Below are 18,525 nucleotides of genomic sequence, written 5' to 3' on the forward strand. Positions count from 1 at the left end.
GCAGAAGCCCAGCCCGCCTGGCCCCACTCACTCTGCTGAGGCTCTGCAAGAGGTCCTGGGGGAGGGGAAGGAGCCTGAGGAGGGGAAGGAGGAGGTGAGGGCTGGCCAGGCCGGGACAGGCTGGGCGGCAGGCAGGCAGCTGGCTGGGGAGGTGGTGCCTGCCGAGGCCACAGGCAGCCTGGGCCCTGGAGTGGAGGGGGAGGGGAGGGGAGGGGCAGAGCAGCCAGCTGTATTTAGCCACCGTGCTCACTCCCAAGCAGCGGGATCTGCCTTCTCTCTCCTTACAGCTCCTGGACCCTGACAAGAAAAGCCCCCTCAGTGGCACCTCCACTTAAAGGACAGGGGCCTCAGTCCCCAGGGGAAGATGGGGGTGGCACTTCACTGCAGCAGCCAACATGCTCGCACTGACCCATTTGTTTTGATGTGTCCACCAGAGGAGGTACTGACGGCAAATGGCCCCTGTGGTGCCCCTTTCCCTGACCAAATTGCCAAGATCCCTGATGCTGCAATCCACACCAACAAGCCTCAAATACTCTGGCGCCGGGCCATACCCGGTCTACTCTGGTGCTAAGAATCAGAGAGCTGTTCGGCCTCCTTCCCAGAGATGCTGGCCCCTCAACTTGAGGGGCCCGGAATCCCACCTCTGCCTCCCTGTTCCTGCCATGGCAGCTTTGGCCCAGCAGCCCCCCCACCCCCGTTCCTGGGTCTGCACCCAACCCGCCTCCTACAGGCTCTACCAGGGACGTGTTGGCAACGCTCCCCCACCCGGTCAGCCCCACCAGAGCCAACAGTCAGGAGGATGAGGGCTGCTGCCCTCAGTGACCCCTCACAACTAGCACCCATCTGGGCTTGGTGGCCATGGGGCTTGGGGAAGAGCAGCAGAGCAGGGGAGCCGCTGAGGAGAGGCCACACGGCCTTCTCCCGCCTCCTATCACCCATGCCCAGGGCCACATTCCCAAGCTGTGACCCGTGTTTCCCAACATTCCCAGTGAAGAAGGGCGGGGGGGCGAGGCGGGGGGGGTCCTGACATGGGGGTGGAAAGGGAAGTCAGGATGGCACTTGATGAGCCTCTGCTCCGGGCTGGGCCACTAGCTGATGGTGAGGTCACCCGCACGGTCCCTGGATGAAGGCACTCCCTCCCCCTCTGGGGTCACTTCCAGGTTGCTCGGCACTGGAGCAGCTCAAGGGCTCAGGGAGGGACTACGGAGATTAGAGCTGGATGGGCAGGGTTTGCAGGGAGCCAGAGACCCCTGGTGGTGTCTGGGGGAATAGCACCCTAGGGGCATCAGGGGAGTCCTCAAGCCCCTTAGAGAGGGGAACTGTCAGAGCAGCCCAGGCAGGACGCTCAGGCTCCAAAGGAGTCATAACTAGGCCTCTTCAAAACAAGGCAGTGGCCCCTCACCCCTCTGTACCCCCAGAACTGCAAGAACAAGGAGGCTGATCAAGGATTTGTCTCCAGCTCGCAGAGCCTCTGGGGCTCCAAACCAGGCCTTGGTGCCACCCGACTTTTCACTGGCCCCACTGCCAAAACCATCTCTGTCCCTATATCCCAGCCCTGCTCCACCCACGAGCCTGGCTCTCGCTGTGGGAAGCACAGTTACACCAGCCAAGGAGACGGCAGCAGGTGCCCCCCAAATCTAAGATGCACATATGCCCGCCATGTGCTGCCCCTACACACTCTGTGCCCTTGTCTCGCCTTTCAACACTGCTTCCAGGTCAGATTCATTTAATGAAAATAATGGCATTGGGGAGCCCACAAGTTGGGAAACCCTTCATCTCCAGACCAGTGCATCTCAACATCCCCTAAGGTGTCCCCAGGATGGATATAGTCACAGCCACCTACATGAAAGGCGTCACACAGGGCCCCTTACATCAGGGTTTCTCAGAGTCGTCCCTGAACCACCCACATCAGGACTACCTGGGAGCCTGTTTAAACTATAAATTTCTGGGCCTTACTCTGACCTGAAGAAACATGGGAAATTTGTTAAAAGGCACTCCCCAGGGTGATTCTTATGCACACAAAAGTTTAGGGACCCCTGGGACCCTCATGGGAGGAGGACAACCCAAATAGGTAGTATCACTAAGTCTCACCTCACTCGGCTAACAAACTTCAAGGCCAGGCTCCGAACCTTGGAGGCCTGGCTCCACAGCCCACATGCTTCGCACTGACCACCTGGCCTCCCACCTGGTGCAAGGTCCTGGCCTCATGGCAGTACGGCACAGAGTTCACCTGGCACCAGAATTGCATGGAGTGCTCCTTAGATTACAGCTCGCTGGGTCCCAGCCCCAGAGTTTCTGATCCAGTAGGTCCGGCTGGGGCTGATATCACGTATCTCTAACACATTCCCAAGGTGCTGACGACGCTCCTGGTCTGGGGACCACACTTCGAGGACCACTACTCTGTGGTCTCCTCTGCCATCCCAACCTCCACTCTCAGGCAGATCCTCGTTACCCTTTGCAGATGCAAGTCCCGCCCAGCCTCTGCATGGGACCCAGGTTTTTCCAGGGCCTTGTGAAAGTCTCTACCCCCATTGCCACCTCACACACAGTCCCTGCGGTCCACTCAGCCCCTGACTGTCCAGGAGGGCCTCAGGTATGGCTGGAAGGGCTGCAGGGGTGAAGACACAGTGATGTCCTCAGGAACCTTCTGGCTGGTTGGGATGACAAACCAGATACACACACGACTATAACAGCAAGCACGAACAAGGTGGCAAGAGAGGGGCAGATAAGGGCCAGACAAGTACAGAGAGCAGGACATTGCTTTTGGCTCAGGGAAGGGAAAACTGATGGAAGGGTGGTATTAGAATTAAGAGTTTGGTTTAAGCAGGAAAAAGCAGGTTTCCTGGCAGAGGAAACCACTTGAGCAAATGCTCAAAGGCAGAAAGCGTGTGCAGAGAACTGTAGCTCAACCTTCTGGCTCAGAACTGGGTAAACAAGAAAGAAGTGGGACATGGAGTGTTGGAGCAGGTGCCTCCAGCCACCCTTGGGTCATCCTCAGGTCCCGGTGGTCAAGGCCAGGAGTGTGGCCTTCACTCTGAAGGCAAAGGGGAGCTCCATGAGGTCTCTGAGGAAGGAGTGACATGCTGGAGGTTCACAGCACGTACATAAATGGTCTGGCGGCTCACAGCCGGCTCTCCACACACACCGTCTCAGAAGAATGCACAGGCTGGCCTGCAGCTGGGAATTTCCGCAGGTGCTGCCGTGAGTATCTCCCCTTGGAAAAGGAGAAGGGCTGTGCTGAGAATGTTTCCATTTTGGCTTAAAATGGACAACGAAGCGGAGAGCATTTCACCTGGGCAGCCTGACCTAGCCATGGAAGTGGTTAACTCCCTACGTGTGTTACTTGGGGTTGCTGCACGTTTAGATAAACTGGCACCCGTGATAGATTAGGTCCCCATTCTTTTTCTTCTTTTTTTTTGGCCTTACCACACAGCTTGCAGGATCTTAGTTCTCCGACCAGGGATGGAACCCAGGCCCTTGGCAGTGAAAACGCTGAGTTCTAACCACTGGACTGTGAGGGAATTCCCCACCCTCATTCTTGCCAGCTGTGTGTGAGGACCCCCATTCTGAGGTAACAGCCTTAGGGGAGGGCACCGATTGGGGCCGACCTGCTTCTGGTAGACAGGAGTGGGGAGGGAGGGCTGAGTCGGGTCAAGGGACCACACTGGTTTCTTAGATGCTGTCCAAACCCCCATCAGGGATGGACAAAAGGGCCGTGTGGCATTTCAAGATCCTCTCCATGGGCAGCCACTGCCTTCCCAAGGGAAAACCTGTAATTCTGCAGCACCAAGCCAAGACCAGGGCCAGGAAAAGAGGGGGGCAGATGGTGGTGCCGTGATTTTGTCTTCCTTTCCTTTTATATTCATGACCTCCAATAAACCACCTTTTCTGTTATGGTGATGTTGGTCCTATAGGTGGGATCAGAATGAGCTCTGTTAAGCCTCATCCTCTGGCCAAAATGTCCTTAGCTAAATCATTAGCCCCACAGAGCCTCACAAATCTTATCAAGGACATAGCCCAGGAGTTACAGTGACCCTTGCTTTGTAGATGAGAACACGGTGGCCAGCTGAGGGGAGGTACAGAAGCCAAGGTCTCAGCTGGAAAATTCTAGAACCTTGGTCTCAAATATATGAGACCTGTGCCTGAGGGGAGGACTGAAGGCAGCAGGATGGAGGCCCGGGTGCATGAATCCCCTATATTCCCCCTACTCCTGACCAGAGCCTGCGGTGGGGGTGAGCTGAGCATGGGTACACCAGGCACTCGGGGAAACAAAGCAGGACCAGAGCCACAGGGAAGGTGGGGACTCGGAGAGGAAGGAAAGGAACCCTCCCCCCAGGCTGACCCACCCAAAGAGGGCACCGATAGTCTCTGCCTCTCCACCCCCTGCCCCAGGAGCTCAGGCTCACAATTCTACCTTAACGCTGAACCCTTTCAGAGTAGTGGGAAAGGGGATGGTACAGCACAGCAGTTAGGAGTACAGGTTTGGGAGACCCAGGGACAGGGCTTCATTTCACGACCCGGCCTCCCAGTGGGCCCCACTCCTAGAGCTGAGCACCCCAACAGGGTGGCCACTAGCTTCCTTAGACCATTTCAGTGCACTTTAACTAAAATAAAATGGAAAAGTCAGCTCTTCAGTCACACTAGCCGCACTTCCTGTGCTCAATGGCCGGCCACATGTAGCCAGTGGCTACCTTTTAGTGCACATAAGAACATTTCTATCATCGGTTCTATGATTAGTGATGCTCTGGAGTAATTTGCTAAAGCTTTCCAAGTCTCAGCTTCCTCATCTGTAACGTGGGTGTGATAATAGAGGCTAGCTCCCAGTGGGGGATTAAATGTGATATAACCCAATCAACACAGGGCCTGATACACACGAAGCATGCAGTAAATGCTAACGAGTCATGTTATCTTATTCTGCTGTCCATACTAAGTTTATCTGCTTCACAGGTGACTATTTCCATCACCCTAAATCACCTATTGCTTCTAACATTCTTAGGCAGATTATAGATGCTCAATAAAGGCTGCTGGCCTTGTGCTGTCACTTTATGCTTTCATCTTCCCATCTGTAAAATGGTAACATTACTACCTGAGATGTCCCTCTCCAAGGGGTATATATGGTGCGGTGCAGCTCAAGTAAGGGAAGAAATGTGAAAGGGTTTGGAAGGAAGTATCTGGCACTCTCCAAACACAAGAAACTGCTTAGAGACATGTAGCACTCGCCACCCGACTGGTGCTCACTAAAGGCTTGTGTGATGGATGCCGGCAGCATTGAGAATGCTTAGCTTTGGTTAAGCACACCTCCCACACTCCCCAAGCCCCCGCCCCAATCCACACACCCGCTTTGGGAGCATGACCATGGTCTCCACAGAGTTTACCAGTGGGGTGGAGCAGGCTCGGAGGGAGCCAGGGCTGGGGTGGGGCTGTCAGAGGCAATGAAGACAGGCTCTGCCCCCCAAATCGCAGCACCCCGGGAACTACGTCTTCAGTTCTCCCTGTTCCCAAAGTTCCCAACCAGGAACTGAGATCTGTGGGATCTCAAAAGCTTGTCCTGTTGAGGGGGGAACCCCAAGAGGTCACTGGGAAGCCAGCCCTGGTTAGCAGGGGGGCCCGTGAGGAGCAAGAAAGGGAGGTGGTTCCTTGAGGCCTCTTCCCACAAGACGCTATACACTCCCTCCCCCAACCCGCTCCACTCCCAGCCACGGCTGCACACACCCTTCCCTTGCTCCGCCCCCTCACTCCCCGAAAGACTCCAGGCCTGGGACCCCCTCCCTTGCCAAATGTCTGTGCCACCCACTGGTTCCGCCCATTTCTGCTGCTCTCTGGGTCCAATGGCCCCCGTCCAGCTGCTCTGGACCAAACAGTGCCTTGTAGGGTAAGAAAATCTGCTTTTTCCACGACAGCCAAATCTAGACTCATATGCCTGCCCCTCAAGCCCTGGGGCCCTCCAGCCAGCCTGACTTACAGAAGCTGTTCCCTGGCTGCAACGCCTGGTACAGCTGACTACCATGATGAAGCTTTCTGGCTCCCCAGGGTGGAGGAGGCACAGAGATGCTGTGATGGGCTGAAGACCCAGGGACTGGGAAATATGGGGGGACTGCAGGCCTGGCAAGGGCAGGGGAGGAGTCCCCAAGGCACAGACAGTCTGAAGAAAGGGCAGAAGAGGAAGAGGCAGTTTCCCAGCAGCCTCGTGGAAACCCATGCTCCTGTGCACATCACCCCTTAATGACGCTAACAACTAACATTTGTCTACAGTTTTACAGTTCATAAAGCTCGTTCACACATTTGCTTTCATTCGTAAGGACGGTATAATTATCTCTGGTTTACAAATGAGGAAACCGAAGTGCAGGGAGCTTCTGCGTGGCGAATGCAGAACACCCAGTCAAGTGCTGACAGCTGCCTTGCCCAAGCCTCCTTCCCAACCTTAAAAGGCTCCCAAATGGCCCCAAGCCAGTATTGGGGCAACCCGCCCACAACCCCGTGCCAAATCTCAGCCCAAGCCAGGTATTGACCAGAGTCCTGGAGCCAGGTCCGAGCCGCCTAAGGGGAGCTGGGAGCTGAGTCAGAAGGCATATCCCAGAGGTGATGGAAGGACGGAAGCATGCAGTGGAGGGATGGGTATGATTCAGCGTGGCGGGAGGGGTGAGAAGGAGAAAGCCTAACACACGGGCTCCTGGGAGGTGTACGTAAGCTAAGGAAGAGGGAGACCTGCAGTTCTGCAGAGCCAGACATGTGCGGCCCAAAGGATCTAATGCAGGACTGGGACTCAGGTCAGATGCCACCAAGAACTCCCTAATCGTGAAGGTGCTGAGGCCCCAGGACCACAGCAAACTGGGCTCTGTAATCCTGTCTCCTGCAGCACTGAGTGAAAGAAGGGGACAGAACAGTGCGTGCTGTTCCCTCTCCAGGCATGCCCGGCCCCACCCCCTGCCCATCTAATTCCCAGGCTCCTTCAGGGCTCTGATGTCTCTCAGTCCAGCATCCCACAACACTGACCGACCACTTGGCTGTTCTAGGCACTGTGTTCATCTGCCCTGCACTGTCCGCCAACCCAGGTCCTGTGATCTAAGTTCATTACCCAGTGATAATATCCTTAAGGGTTGAGTCTGCGACTTTTCCTTCTGGAACACCCCCTACCCAGCCTCACCTATCCCCCCCACCACTCCCCGCCCAGGGCTAGCACCTTGTCAGGCCCAGCAAGCTGAATGACTTGAACTGGCCATGCACACTGACACCACTCCTCAACCTGAAAGAAAGTGGGCTTAAATCCAAAGGAAATAGTCCGACACCAAGAAAGGACTTCCATAAAAATAGAAAACGAGGTAGCCTCAGCCACTGCCACCTCCCAAAAGGCGCTCTCAGCTGCACCTTCTTTAGGGCTCTGGGTTCAACAGAAGGAGCAAGGGAGTGGGGGAGGGCTGTGGCACTTAAAAGCATCTCTTTTTACTGTGGGGGTGGGGGTGGGGAGGGTGACCGTTCTAGACAGGAAATGGCCTCAGAAGACTCCTGATGGTTTTTAAGCCTTTTGAGCTGGGAGATTCTTTTTCTCTGAGACTCAAGAATAATTTGCTTTCTCCACAGGACCCTGATCAGGGAAATGCCATGGGAGGGTGGCATTTAGATGATGCTAAAGACAAATTTCAATGACTTCATGAGTTGGCCCATCTGGTGTGTGCCTTGGGAATTTGGCCCCTGCCCTGAGGCCAGGGCCATTTAAAATGCTTCCACCAAAGCAGCCAACACACGAGAAGAGACTGGTTGAGAGCCCAGGCTCCAGGCTAGGAATGGGAAGGGTCACTGCTCACCCCACCCGGCCCCAGGGCCCGCGGGCTCCCTACCAGGTCTCACGGCCAACACAGCAGCACAGCTGGCCTGGCCCAGCTCGTTCGTGGCAGTAGCTGTATAGCTCCCTGAGTCGGCTGCCCGGGCCTCGCGGAGCAGCAGGGTGTGCCGCTCGCCTTCGGCCCGAATGAGAAGGCGGCCATCACTGCGCAGCGAGGACCCATCCTTCTGCCAGGACACTGTGCGGAAGCAGCGGGATAACTAGGTTGCCGTTGCCCAAAGGGGCCCACTGGGGCTCGCCCCACCCCCCACACAGAGCCCACGGCACTCCTCTCCCACCCTAGGGAAACCCGAGGAATGTCCCTCAGTCACAGAAGCCCAGGCCTGCCCTCCCCTCTCTCAAGGGATTCTGGAAAAGCTCCCCTAACACACACACAGAGGAGTCCAGCCAGCCCCATGGAGCAGATGATCTCCCCTCTTCACCCACCCTACCCCGCCCTCTGAGGACAGGGATGGGGGGTAGGGAGTGGGGGGATCTCCCCTCCCTCTCTCAATCTTAGCCTGGCCCCAGGCCTAGAGCTCACCTTGGGGTGGGGGGTTGGCGGTGACAATACATTTGAGCAGCACATCTGCCCCCGGGGCCACCACCGCATTCTGCAGGAGGATCTCAAAGGCTGGAGCCTCCAGGGGCTCCTCTCCAGCAGACACATAGGAGTCATCCGAAGACTCTGCCGGAGACATGGGTGACAGGGTAAGGGGACACGGTCCCTGTGGGGATGACTCAGGGGGAGAGAGGGCAAACCTAGAGAGAGGGGCTTCTAGAAGGCCAGGGTTAGGGAGCAAAGGGTCTCTCTCCTGAATGTCCTGAGACAGGAAAGAAAGGAAGACAGAAGGGAGTTCTTAAACAGGACAGGGCGGCCTGGACTCTACAATGGTTTGGCTGCTCAATTTCAGCCACAATTAGAGTGCTGGTTTCTGGAGGAAGACAGGGACTGTGCTGTGTATGTCTTTACACAAATCAGTCATCAGGGATGGTAGATCAGGCCCTGTGTAAGGTGCTCTCAGGGGTACAAGACTTCACAAGCTTCCAAACAGACAGAAGACAAGCCAACAGCAAACCAAGACTTGAGCAAACACGTGATGAACTATCAAACTAGTGATGCCACTGGATTCAAGAGAGGGAGTGGCAGGTGCTTCCAGTAGCCATCTGAGAGGACTCATGAAGATCAGCTTAGATTGTGTTCATTCATCAAACAGTAACACTGCACTTACTGCTTACTCTGTACAGGTACCAGGGACACAACAGGAAATAAGACGCAGTCCCTGCTTACGGGAAGCTTGTACACACAAAGAGATCATAAAACTCCACTGCTGTGGCTCTCTTTGGGTATTTTCTAATTCTGACATTCTATAAGCTAGATTAAAGCACAGCGTATGTAGCCAAAAGAACAGTGAGGATCCCAATTACGCTGTTTTCTAGCTACATAACCTTGGGCAAATTAGATAATCTCTGTGCCTCAGTTTTACCTATAAGACGGGGCTGATAAATAACACCCAACATCTTGCAGAGCTGACATACAGATTAAAATGAAGAAACATCCCTAAGTGCCCAGTTAACACAATGCCTGGGACATGGCTGTGGATATGAAACAATGTGGCTAGCAGGGTCATGAACAGATTCCTAATCATCTCTAAAGATTTTGAGACAGTAATACTAAAATGAAAAATAACGTGATGAAAAAAAAAGCAGCCAGGGGTGGTATAGGCACTGAAAGAGATACTGACAGGGCGTCCTAGGAGCAGGGGGTGGAGGTATCTGGCCTGAGAAAGCAGCTGAGGTGGGAGCGAGTCAAGGACAGCTTCTGTCTTGCTCCAGGAATGGCCCCAAGTTGATGTTCAGTTAGGCAGAGTTAGGGGCAGCAGGGGCATTCTGGCTATTGGCCACCACCCATGGGTAGACTGAGAGACAACACACAGTCAGCTCAGCCACGCAGGGACTCAAAGATGGGAGAGAGGAGGCGGCTAGAAGGGAGGCTGGGTCAGATCTTAATAGCTATGATGGGTCAGGAGATGGTGCCGGGATGGGAAGGTAAATATTGAGAACTGGCTGGCCCAAAGCTCACCTGTAATAGGGACATGACCAATTATTTGAGACGGGCTTCTGTCTCTTCCCCCACAGAGGGGTGGGGGGTGGAGGGGCTCCTTAGGTTCCCACAGTACCTCCCCCCACCATTAGGTCCACCGTTAGGGCCAGCAGGCCACTGGACTCAGGGGGCCTATAGCAAACATTGGGCACCAGGTCTCTACTCACACCTCGGCTCCGCCCAGCCTCCAACAAAACACTCTCACACTCTGCGTCACCAGCGGGCAGGTTATACACAAGGGGCCTTCACAATCCTTCACTCAAACTCGAACCTGGGTCCATGCCTTCCCTGGGAAGCCGCACCCTTGCAGCTGCCTGGCAGCCTCGCTCTCCCCAGACATGCTCCCACCCGAGTCTCAGCACCTCTTCTACCCTCCCCGAGGCCTTACCGAGCTCAGGCGAGGTAGGCCGGGCCCGGCGACCTCTGCCCTGGCTGCGGGCCCCTCGGCGGTCCCAGGCCCCCCAAGGGCCGTCCTCCTCCGGCCCTCTGCGCAGCCTCTTCTCGGCCTCAGGCCCCGCCCTGTTCTTCTCCAAGGTCTGGGGCACAGCAGCGCCCTCCTGGCCCGGCGTGGCCCAGGGCAGGAAGCGCACGGCCTGTGGCGGGGGCTCCCGCTTCCGCCCCGGGGGCGCTTTCGTCCTGGTCTCGGGGAGATCGGCGGCCGGCGACGGCACGGGGCTCCGGCACTCCTGGATGGCTCTGCCCCGGGTCAGCGGGAACTGGTCCCGGCGCCTAACCTCCTGCTGCGGGCCTTCTCCCGGCTCCGTCCTGCCCGCTGGCCCGCGGCTCCGGGGCCTCCCCGGCTCATCCCCGGGCTTCCCCGCGACACTGGGAGGGGGCGGCTGGGTGACGGCGGGGCTCAAGGCCCGCGGGGTCTTGGGGATGGAGGGCTGGGAGAAGAGCGGGGGCTCGCCGGGCTCTCGAGGGGACGGAGCGCGCTGCAACGTGGCGCGCAGGGACTTGTGCGAGCGCACCAGCTCCTCCCGCGACGCGGAGCGGCGGATGCGGCCCAGCTCCTGGGCGAGACTCAGCTCGAGGTCAGAGGCCCGGCTGCGCTGCCTCGTGCGCTCGTCCAGGGAGGCCGCCTTCTGCCGGAACAGGCGTCGCCGCTCGGCCACGCTGCCCGCCGGCGCTCGCAGCTCCTCCTGCGAGGCCCCGGGCGTGCCCCACGGCCCGCCGCCCTCGGACTTGGGCTGCTCTAGCGAGCGGGCCTTGCGCAGGGGCACCCAGGGCCGCAGGGGCGCCGGCGGTGAGTCGCTGCGCTCCAGGCTGCGCCGGCGCTCCTCGAAGAACTGCAGCTTGTCCAGGATGCGGGAGCCGGCGCGCACCAGCCTCGGCGAAAGGCCCAGCGCGGACTGGCGGCCTGAGGCCTCGCTCAAGGGCGTCTGGGGCCGGGATTCCGCTGTGCCCGCTAGCGGGGGCCCCGAAGACTTGGACTTCTTCCCTCGCTTCTCTTCGGCGGTGGCGTCCTCGGGCGGCACCGGCTCCCGGGTGCGCCGGTGGGGCGGTTGGGGGGGGGCTGGGGGCTGGGCTCCGGGTCCCGGTGGGGGCCGCTTACCCACCCGCGGGGACGGTGGGCGCAGCAGCGCGGATTTGGAGGGAGGCGGGAGGGCCGGACGACTGGGGGCTTCGCTGGCCGGCTGAGGCTGAAGGTCAGGCTCCTCCCTGTGCAATCCGCTCTGAGGGAGACTGCTGCAGGACCAAGACGAAGAGGGGCAGAAGATTCAGGGGGCCTCCCCTCCTAGACCTTCAGGTCGTGAAAGGAATCGGGCGGTGGGCATGCTGGGAAGGCTTGGGGGTGACATGGGCCAGCCCCTCCTCCCGCCCCCCAGGAGGAAGGCACAGCCAGAGCAGGTGCTGGGGAGAGGCTGGCAGCTCTGGCACCGGAAGATTGGGCTGGTGGCTGGGTCCAGGTACAGACTCAGTCCCAGGGGCTCTGGCCAGCCCCCTCCCCCCAGCCCCGGAAGCTGGGAAACAGCAGAAACAGAACTGAGTGGTGGGAGAGAAAAGAATGAGGCTTAGGACCCGAAGGATGAAGTGGGTGAGGAAAGGCAGGAGGGCTGGATGGGGAGGGGCCCTCTCAGGAATGCAGCCTCCCACTCATTCCTGCCCCCAGCTGGCCCCCACAGCCCTGCCTATCCTCAGCAGGACATACCCCCTTCACCGTGCCCCTGGAAGAACAGGCATAAGCTTTCCAGGAGCAACGCCCTTATCCCTGAGATTGCCTAGCACCTCCTCAGACCTGAGCCCCTCAGCAGTGCTAACAGCCGGTGACAGGCAGTTGGGGTCCCTGGAGTGGGAAACCCAGGTTCCTGTTCCCTTTGATAAATCTGCCCCCAGTACAGGGCTTTGACTTTGTCCTGTCCCAGGGAAAGTTACCTTGAGCCCTTGGAAACCCCCCTAAGAAACACAGAAACTCGCCAGAGGGGTATGCTCCGAAATAACTCAGCTCCTGAATAACTATTGCATGGCCCTGAACAGTGGGTGTGGGAGAAGAGGAGGAGGGAAGGAGCTGGTCAGCCCAGAGTGCCCCTCTCACCTTCAGAGCTTTGATGCCCAAGAGCTGGGCTTCAGTTTCCCCCATCTGGACTCTTAGGGGCACATCAAGTATAGAAATCAGCAAGAAAAGGAATCTGAGATATTAGCGTCATACCTAACACATAAGAGACAGCTTAATGAAAACTTATGGGGACTTCCCTGGTGGCGCAGTGGTTAAGAATCCACCTGCCAATGCAGGGGGCACGGGTTCGAGCCCTGGTCCGGGAAGATCCCACATGCCGCGGAGCAACTAAGCCTGTGCGCCACAACTACTGAGCCTGTGCTCTAGAGCCTGCGAGTCACAGCTACTGAAGCCCGCGCACCTAGAGCCCGTGCTCCGCAACAAGAGAAGCCACCGCAGTGAGAAGCCCGGGCACCACAAGGAAAACTAGCCCCCACTCGCCGCCAACTAGAGAAAGCCCGCGTGCAGCAACGAAGGCCCAACACAGCCAAAAATAAATAAATAAATTTATATTTAGAAAAAACAAACAAAAAATTTTATGAAGTGGCTCACTGAGTACTTATCAGGTGTCAGGCATGTACTGAATGCTTAAAATGCATTGAGTCATTTAATCCTCACAACAGTCCTTTGCGATAGGACTGTTATTATCTCCATTTACAGATGAAGAAACTGAGGCTTAAAGAGGTGAAGTGCCTTACTAAGGTGACACAGCTAGTAAATGGTTGGTGCTAGGTTGAAACCCAGGTAGTCTGGCTTCTGAGCCCTTGTTCCCTGCAAAATGGGATTTGGGGGGCACAGAAGGGAGGAGAAATAGTACGGTACTGGCCAAGAGCAGAAGTTCTAGGGATGCCCGAGTGTCAGGATGTTTTAAACTACCCGGGTCAGCCACCTACACTGCAGACCTCACCTCTGATGGGGGGCGGGGATGCAACCCAGAGTGCCCTAGGGAGCAGAACCTCAGCCAGCCACCTACAGGGAGGCAGAGTCTGCTCTGGGGGAGGGACAACAAAGTCCCTGAGGAATGGCCTCTGGGAACTGGGTGAGGCATGGAGAGAAATTGGGGACAGCAGAGGAGGCCTGTTGCCGGCAGTTTCGAGCTCCAGGCCAGCCTCTGTACCACAGATATCACGAAGGAAATGGGTTCCTCCGAAGTTGCCATAGCAACTCCAGGCTCAGGCTGGGGCCTGGCAAAGAAAGGCAGGGAAGGAAAAGGCAAGTCCAGGGCACGGGAGTGCCTGGCTAACGCCAACCAGATAAAGCAAGGGCGCCTCCCCTGCGCCTGCCCGAGACCTCTCCCCTGCCTACCACTAGCAAGCTCAGCCACTCTCACAAAGGCCTCCCCCCACCAGGCCCCTTCTTTCTCCTCCATGGTACCTCCCCCACACACCCATACCCATCACGAATCACACCCCCCATCAGCTCCCCAAATACCCCCTAATACCTCTCTCATCAGCCACTCCCCTCTTTTACCATAGCACTCCCTCCTGTATCTGCCAGCCTCAAATCTCCAAAAATGGCTCCAATGCCTCCAACACCTCTGCTCCTCACCGCCGCCTACCAGGACAACCTTCAACCCCACCCTTGGGCGTCTCCCGCAAGATCCTCACATGCCACCTCCATCACTCCAGCCCTCTGCCTCCACCCTAGGCCCCCCGCCATCTGAAGCCCGCGCACCTAGAGCCCGTGCTCCGCAACAAGAGAAGCCACCGCAGTGAGAAGCCCGGGCACCACAAGGAAAACTAGCCCCCACTCGCCGCCAACTAGAGAAAGCCCGCGTGCAGCAACGAAGGCCCAACACAGCCAAAAATAAATAAATAAATTTATATTTAGAAAAAACAAACAAAAAATTTTATGAAGTGGCTCACTGAGTACTTATCAGGTGTCAGGCATGTACTGAATGCTTAAAATGCATTGAGTCATTTAATCCTCACAACAGTCCTTTGCGATAGGACTGTTATTATCTCCATTTACAGATGAAGAAACTGAGGCTTAAAGAGGTGAAGTGCCTTACTAAGGTGACACAGCTAGTAAATGGTTGGTGCTAGGTTGAAACCCAGGTAGTCTGGCTTCTGAGCCCTTGTTCCCTGCAAAATGGGATTTGGGGGGCACAGAAGGGAGGAGAAATAGTACGGTACTGGCCAAGAGCAGAAGTTCTAGGGATGCCCGAGTGTCAGGATGTTTTAAACTACCCGGGTCAGCCACCTACACTGCAGACCTCACCTCTGATGGGGGGCGGGGATGCAACCCAGAGTGCCCTAGGGAGCAGAACCTCAGCCAGCCACCTACAGGGAGGCAGAGTCTGCTCTGGGGGAGGGACAACAAAGTCCCTGAGGAATGGCCTCTGGGAACTGGGTGAGGCATGGAGAGAAATTGGGGACAGCAGAGGAGGCCTGTTGCCGGCAGTTTCGAGCTCCAGGCCAGCCTCTGTACCACAGATATCACGAAGGAAATGGGTTCCTCCGAAGTTGCCATAGCAACTCCAGGCTCAGGCTGGGGCCTGGCAAAGAAAGGCAGGGAAGGAAAAGGCAAGTCCAGGGCACGGGAGTGCCTGGCTAACGCCAACCAGATAAAGCAAGGGCGCCTCCCCTGCGCCTGCCCGAGACCTCTCCCCTGCCTACCACTAGCAAGCTCAGCCACTCTCACAAAGGCCTCCCCCCACCAGGCCCCTTCTTTCTCCTCCATGGTACCTCCCCCACACACCCATACCCATCACGAATCACACCCCCCATCAGCTCCCCAAATACCCCCTAATACCTCTCTCATCAGCCACTCCCCTCTTTTACCATAGCACTCCCTCCTGTATCTGCCAGCCTCAAATCTCCAAAAATGGCTCCAATGCCTCCAACACCTCTGCTCCTCACCGCCGCCTACCAGGACAACCTTCAACCCCACCCTTGGGCGTCTCCCGCAAGATCCTCACATGCCACCTCCATCACTCCAGCCCTCTGCCTCCACCCTAGGCCCCCCGCCATCGCCATTCCTCCCTGCCCCAGCCCCCTGCCTTCCACGCACCTCACATCCCCCTGCTTTCCCAGGCCCCTGGCCCCAACTACCCCCTGACCGCCTCGCTCGCTTCTGTCTCCTGGTTGTGTTCTTTTGCTCCCTCCTGCTCTCCCGGGAGCTGCCGTGCGGAAAGGTTCAGTTCCTCCCAGAAAAAGGCCCACATGGGAACAGGAATGTGCAGAGAGATGAAAAGGCAGCAGCTGCTGAGACAGCAGGCACGGAGGGGGCCCCTGGTGGGGGGGATCCTGGGGACAACTGGAGCCTGAATGGGCGAGGCAGGAGAGGGCCCCCGGGAGAGTGGAGATTTTGGAGGAGACGAGGAAGGCAGAGAGGGGTCCACGAGACCATGGAGATGGCACAGTGAGCCAGGACAGGTGGCAGCAGGAGGGTGTGGGTGGTGATGGCACAGGAGGAGGATGGAGCCGTGTGGGAAGACAGAGTGGGTGGCTGGGGCCAGGAGTGGAAGCAGTGGTGGGGGGAGGGGGGAGAAGTGCACAGAGGGATGGATGGTGCAGGGGATGGGGGGGTGGAGGCTGACGAGCAGTGAGGGGCAGTGCAGGACAGCATGGTAAGGTGGGACAGTGTGGGCCCAGGTGAGGCCATTACTTACACGTGGATCGAGAGCGCCCGTCCTCTGTACAGGCTGAATGCGCTGCCGTACAGGTCACTGGCCACCGAAAGGCTATCCTCTGACCCCCAGCTTGCGCCCACCAGATTAGCTCGAGACGCCCGTACCAGCGGCTCCACCCCCAGGTGCCGTGGCCCGGCCCCGGTTGCCTGTGCTTGCCTTGGGCTGCCCAGGTGGCGGCAGGTGCCACCCCTGCTGCCCGCTTCCTGTTCCAGGACCGTCTGCCCGCTGCCCCACCAGCTCACTTGCTCCTCTGAGGTGCCTGTCACGGAGGTCGGGGGTGTGTCCAGGGAGGTGCCCACCAGGGTGTCGGAGCCCCCTAGAGAAAGGAGCACAGTGAAGCGAGGCACCTCTTGTGGGAAGGCCGCCTGCCGGCTCTGTGAGCGCCCCAGAGAGCTCACCCGTTGGGGTGCTGAAGGCCCCGTCATCCCGAAGCTCCAGGCGCTGGGTCCCCAGCACGTCGCTGATGTCATCCTCGCCCGTCTCCGAGTCTGGAGCAGAAGGGGTCTGTGTGGGCAGGGCTCCCCTCCCTCCGACTCCAACTCTTCCCTCTGTCACCTCCTGCCTCCCCCACAGGAGGCTCCGTATCGCCACCAGCAGGGCTTCCAGCATCTATCTCCTCCCCCTCTTTTCTCCCCATATCCCGCTGCCCATCCTGAGAGGCGCAGGGTAACCCCTCCCATGCCAGTCCCCTGGCTCCATCTCTGGGCCCCTGGCTCCTCACCCTTGCCTCCTTGGTGGTGCCCTCAAAGCTACCTACAGTCCCCCCTCCCGGCCACTTAATGGACTGCGGGGCTGCAGCCCCTCTCCCTCCTCCCCTGTCAGTGATAACTTAAGTTCCTGTGCAGCCCCCCAAATAATAAGGTCCTAGGTTCCAAGGCTCTAAATTCTGGGTCCTGGCACCCCAGGAACAAAGGGGAGTCACCTCAGAGTCGTACTGTCAGGGCACTCGACCAACTGCAGGGCGAGCCTGTCCTCCACCCCAAACCAGCCGGAACACATCAGGGTGCAGCTGAGGCAGGGTGAGGAGAGGCCAGGGTCGGGCAGGGAAGTGGGGAAGTGGAGGGCTAGGGCAGGAGCCAGTTTCCTACCGTAACTTTGCTTTCTGCAGGAGCGGAAAACTTCGCTTCCATAGGAGCAGCAGGAGAGAGACATGGACAGACTGTTATCAGAGGGTTTGTGGGGTAGGGCACGGTGGGCAGGCAGGACAGAGGGGCCATGAGGCTACCCAGTGCCCAGAGATGCCCTGTTGGGATGGAAATGGGGGGAGGGAGACACCTGGGATGGGCAAAGCATCTCTCATTCACTGACTGCCTGCAGGCTCCACGGGGCCCCGCACTGGGGGAGCCCATGTGCTTTGGCAGATTCTTCAACTAACTACCCAAGCGATTTGGCATCCTTGGCACTTTCACTGGTGCTCCCACTGGCCACACACACACATGGACACACACACACCTACTTGTGCTCGGCCCAGCCACAGACCCAGGCCCCCCATTAGGGGTCAGGCCCACCCTCTATTACAATATCTGCATTGTGCATCTGCATTGTGACCTCTCCTTTCAAACGAACCTCCCCGTCTGTTCTGCATCATGATGTGACAGGCACCCTCTTCCCGATCTCTCTCTTCTACTGCTGAATGGTCCTCAGCAATGTGGTCAGGCTAGGAGCAAAGTTTCCTGGGCACATTTTTTAACTTCCCCAAATTCTATCAGATTCTGTGCCTCAGTTTCTCCCCGGGTGCCATGACAAGCAGGAGCCGTGTACTGGTTATAGGAGCATGGCACTGAACTCATCCCCACAGGGCCCACAGATGGAGAGCAGTAAGCCCAGGCCCATGACGGGGTGTGCCAGCTAACCCCTCACCCCCATTGCTAGGTCCTCTCTCAGATGCAAGGGGCCTTCTTGGGTGGGTGGGTGAGTGTGGGCATGTGGGGGGTCCCGCATCTCATGGGCCATCTTCAAGGCCTGGGTGCCTCATGAAGGGACATGAACCAAGAGGAGGAGTGCTCATGGGTTACAGCAGGCAGCTCATGGTCCACGCACCATGGGTGAGTCGGCCAAAGGCCCGGCGGGAGTGGCCGGTTTTCTGAAAGAGAAAAGCCAGAATGAGTTGTTGAGGGGAAGGCTTGCTCCTGACTTCCCTATACCTCGCGTCCAAACCTCTATATCAAACAGAAAGTCATTCCAGGGGCCAATGTGGGTGGGGGAAGTGGAAGAGACTCTGGGCTAGCTTCCCCTGTATGGAATGTCTCCACTCTTCCTTGCCTGTCAGCCCTCCCAGCTGGAGCTCCAGCATGCCTCCGGGGAGAAGCAGAGAGGAAGGAGAGAGGACTAAGGGCCAAAGGCTGGACAGAGGACTGGGGACCTGAGCGACACCCCCCAGAGACAGAGGCTGACTGATGTGAAGGAAGAGACTGAGTGGGGGGGACATGCTTGGATGACTGGGAGATGGAGGGACCAGGACACAGATTCCT

General features: G+C 57.8%; 1 protein-coding gene across 1 annotated transcript in view; it reads right to left on the reverse strand.

The window, feature by feature from the left end:
• Positions 1 to 18,525, reverse strand: part of SPEG (striated muscle enriched protein kinase) — a 57,915-nt gene that overhangs the window by 31,634 nt on the left and 7,756 nt on the right. The window contains exons 2-6 of the mRNA XM_007445852.1: positions 16,453 to 16,542; positions 16,034 to 16,370; positions 10,312 to 11,612; positions 8,364 to 8,507; positions 7,836 to 8,018 (exon numbers count right to left, since the gene is read on the reverse strand). Of these exons, the coding sequence (XP_007445914.1) occupies positions 7,836 to 8,018; positions 8,364 to 8,507; positions 10,312 to 11,612; positions 16,034 to 16,370; positions 16,453 to 16,542 (2,055 nt within the window). The remainder of the gene's footprint in view (positions 1 to 7,835; positions 8,019 to 8,363; positions 8,508 to 10,311; positions 11,613 to 16,033; positions 16,371 to 16,452; positions 16,543 to 18,525) is intronic.

The sequence above is a fragment of the Lipotes vexillifer genome, unplaced genomic scaffold, assembly GCF_000442215.2.
Source record: "Lipotes vexillifer unplaced genomic scaffold, Lipotes_vexillifer_v1.1 scaffold965, whole genome shotgun sequence".
NCBI classification, from domain to species: Eukaryota; Metazoa; Chordata; class Mammalia; order Artiodactyla; family Lipotidae; genus Lipotes; species Lipotes vexillifer.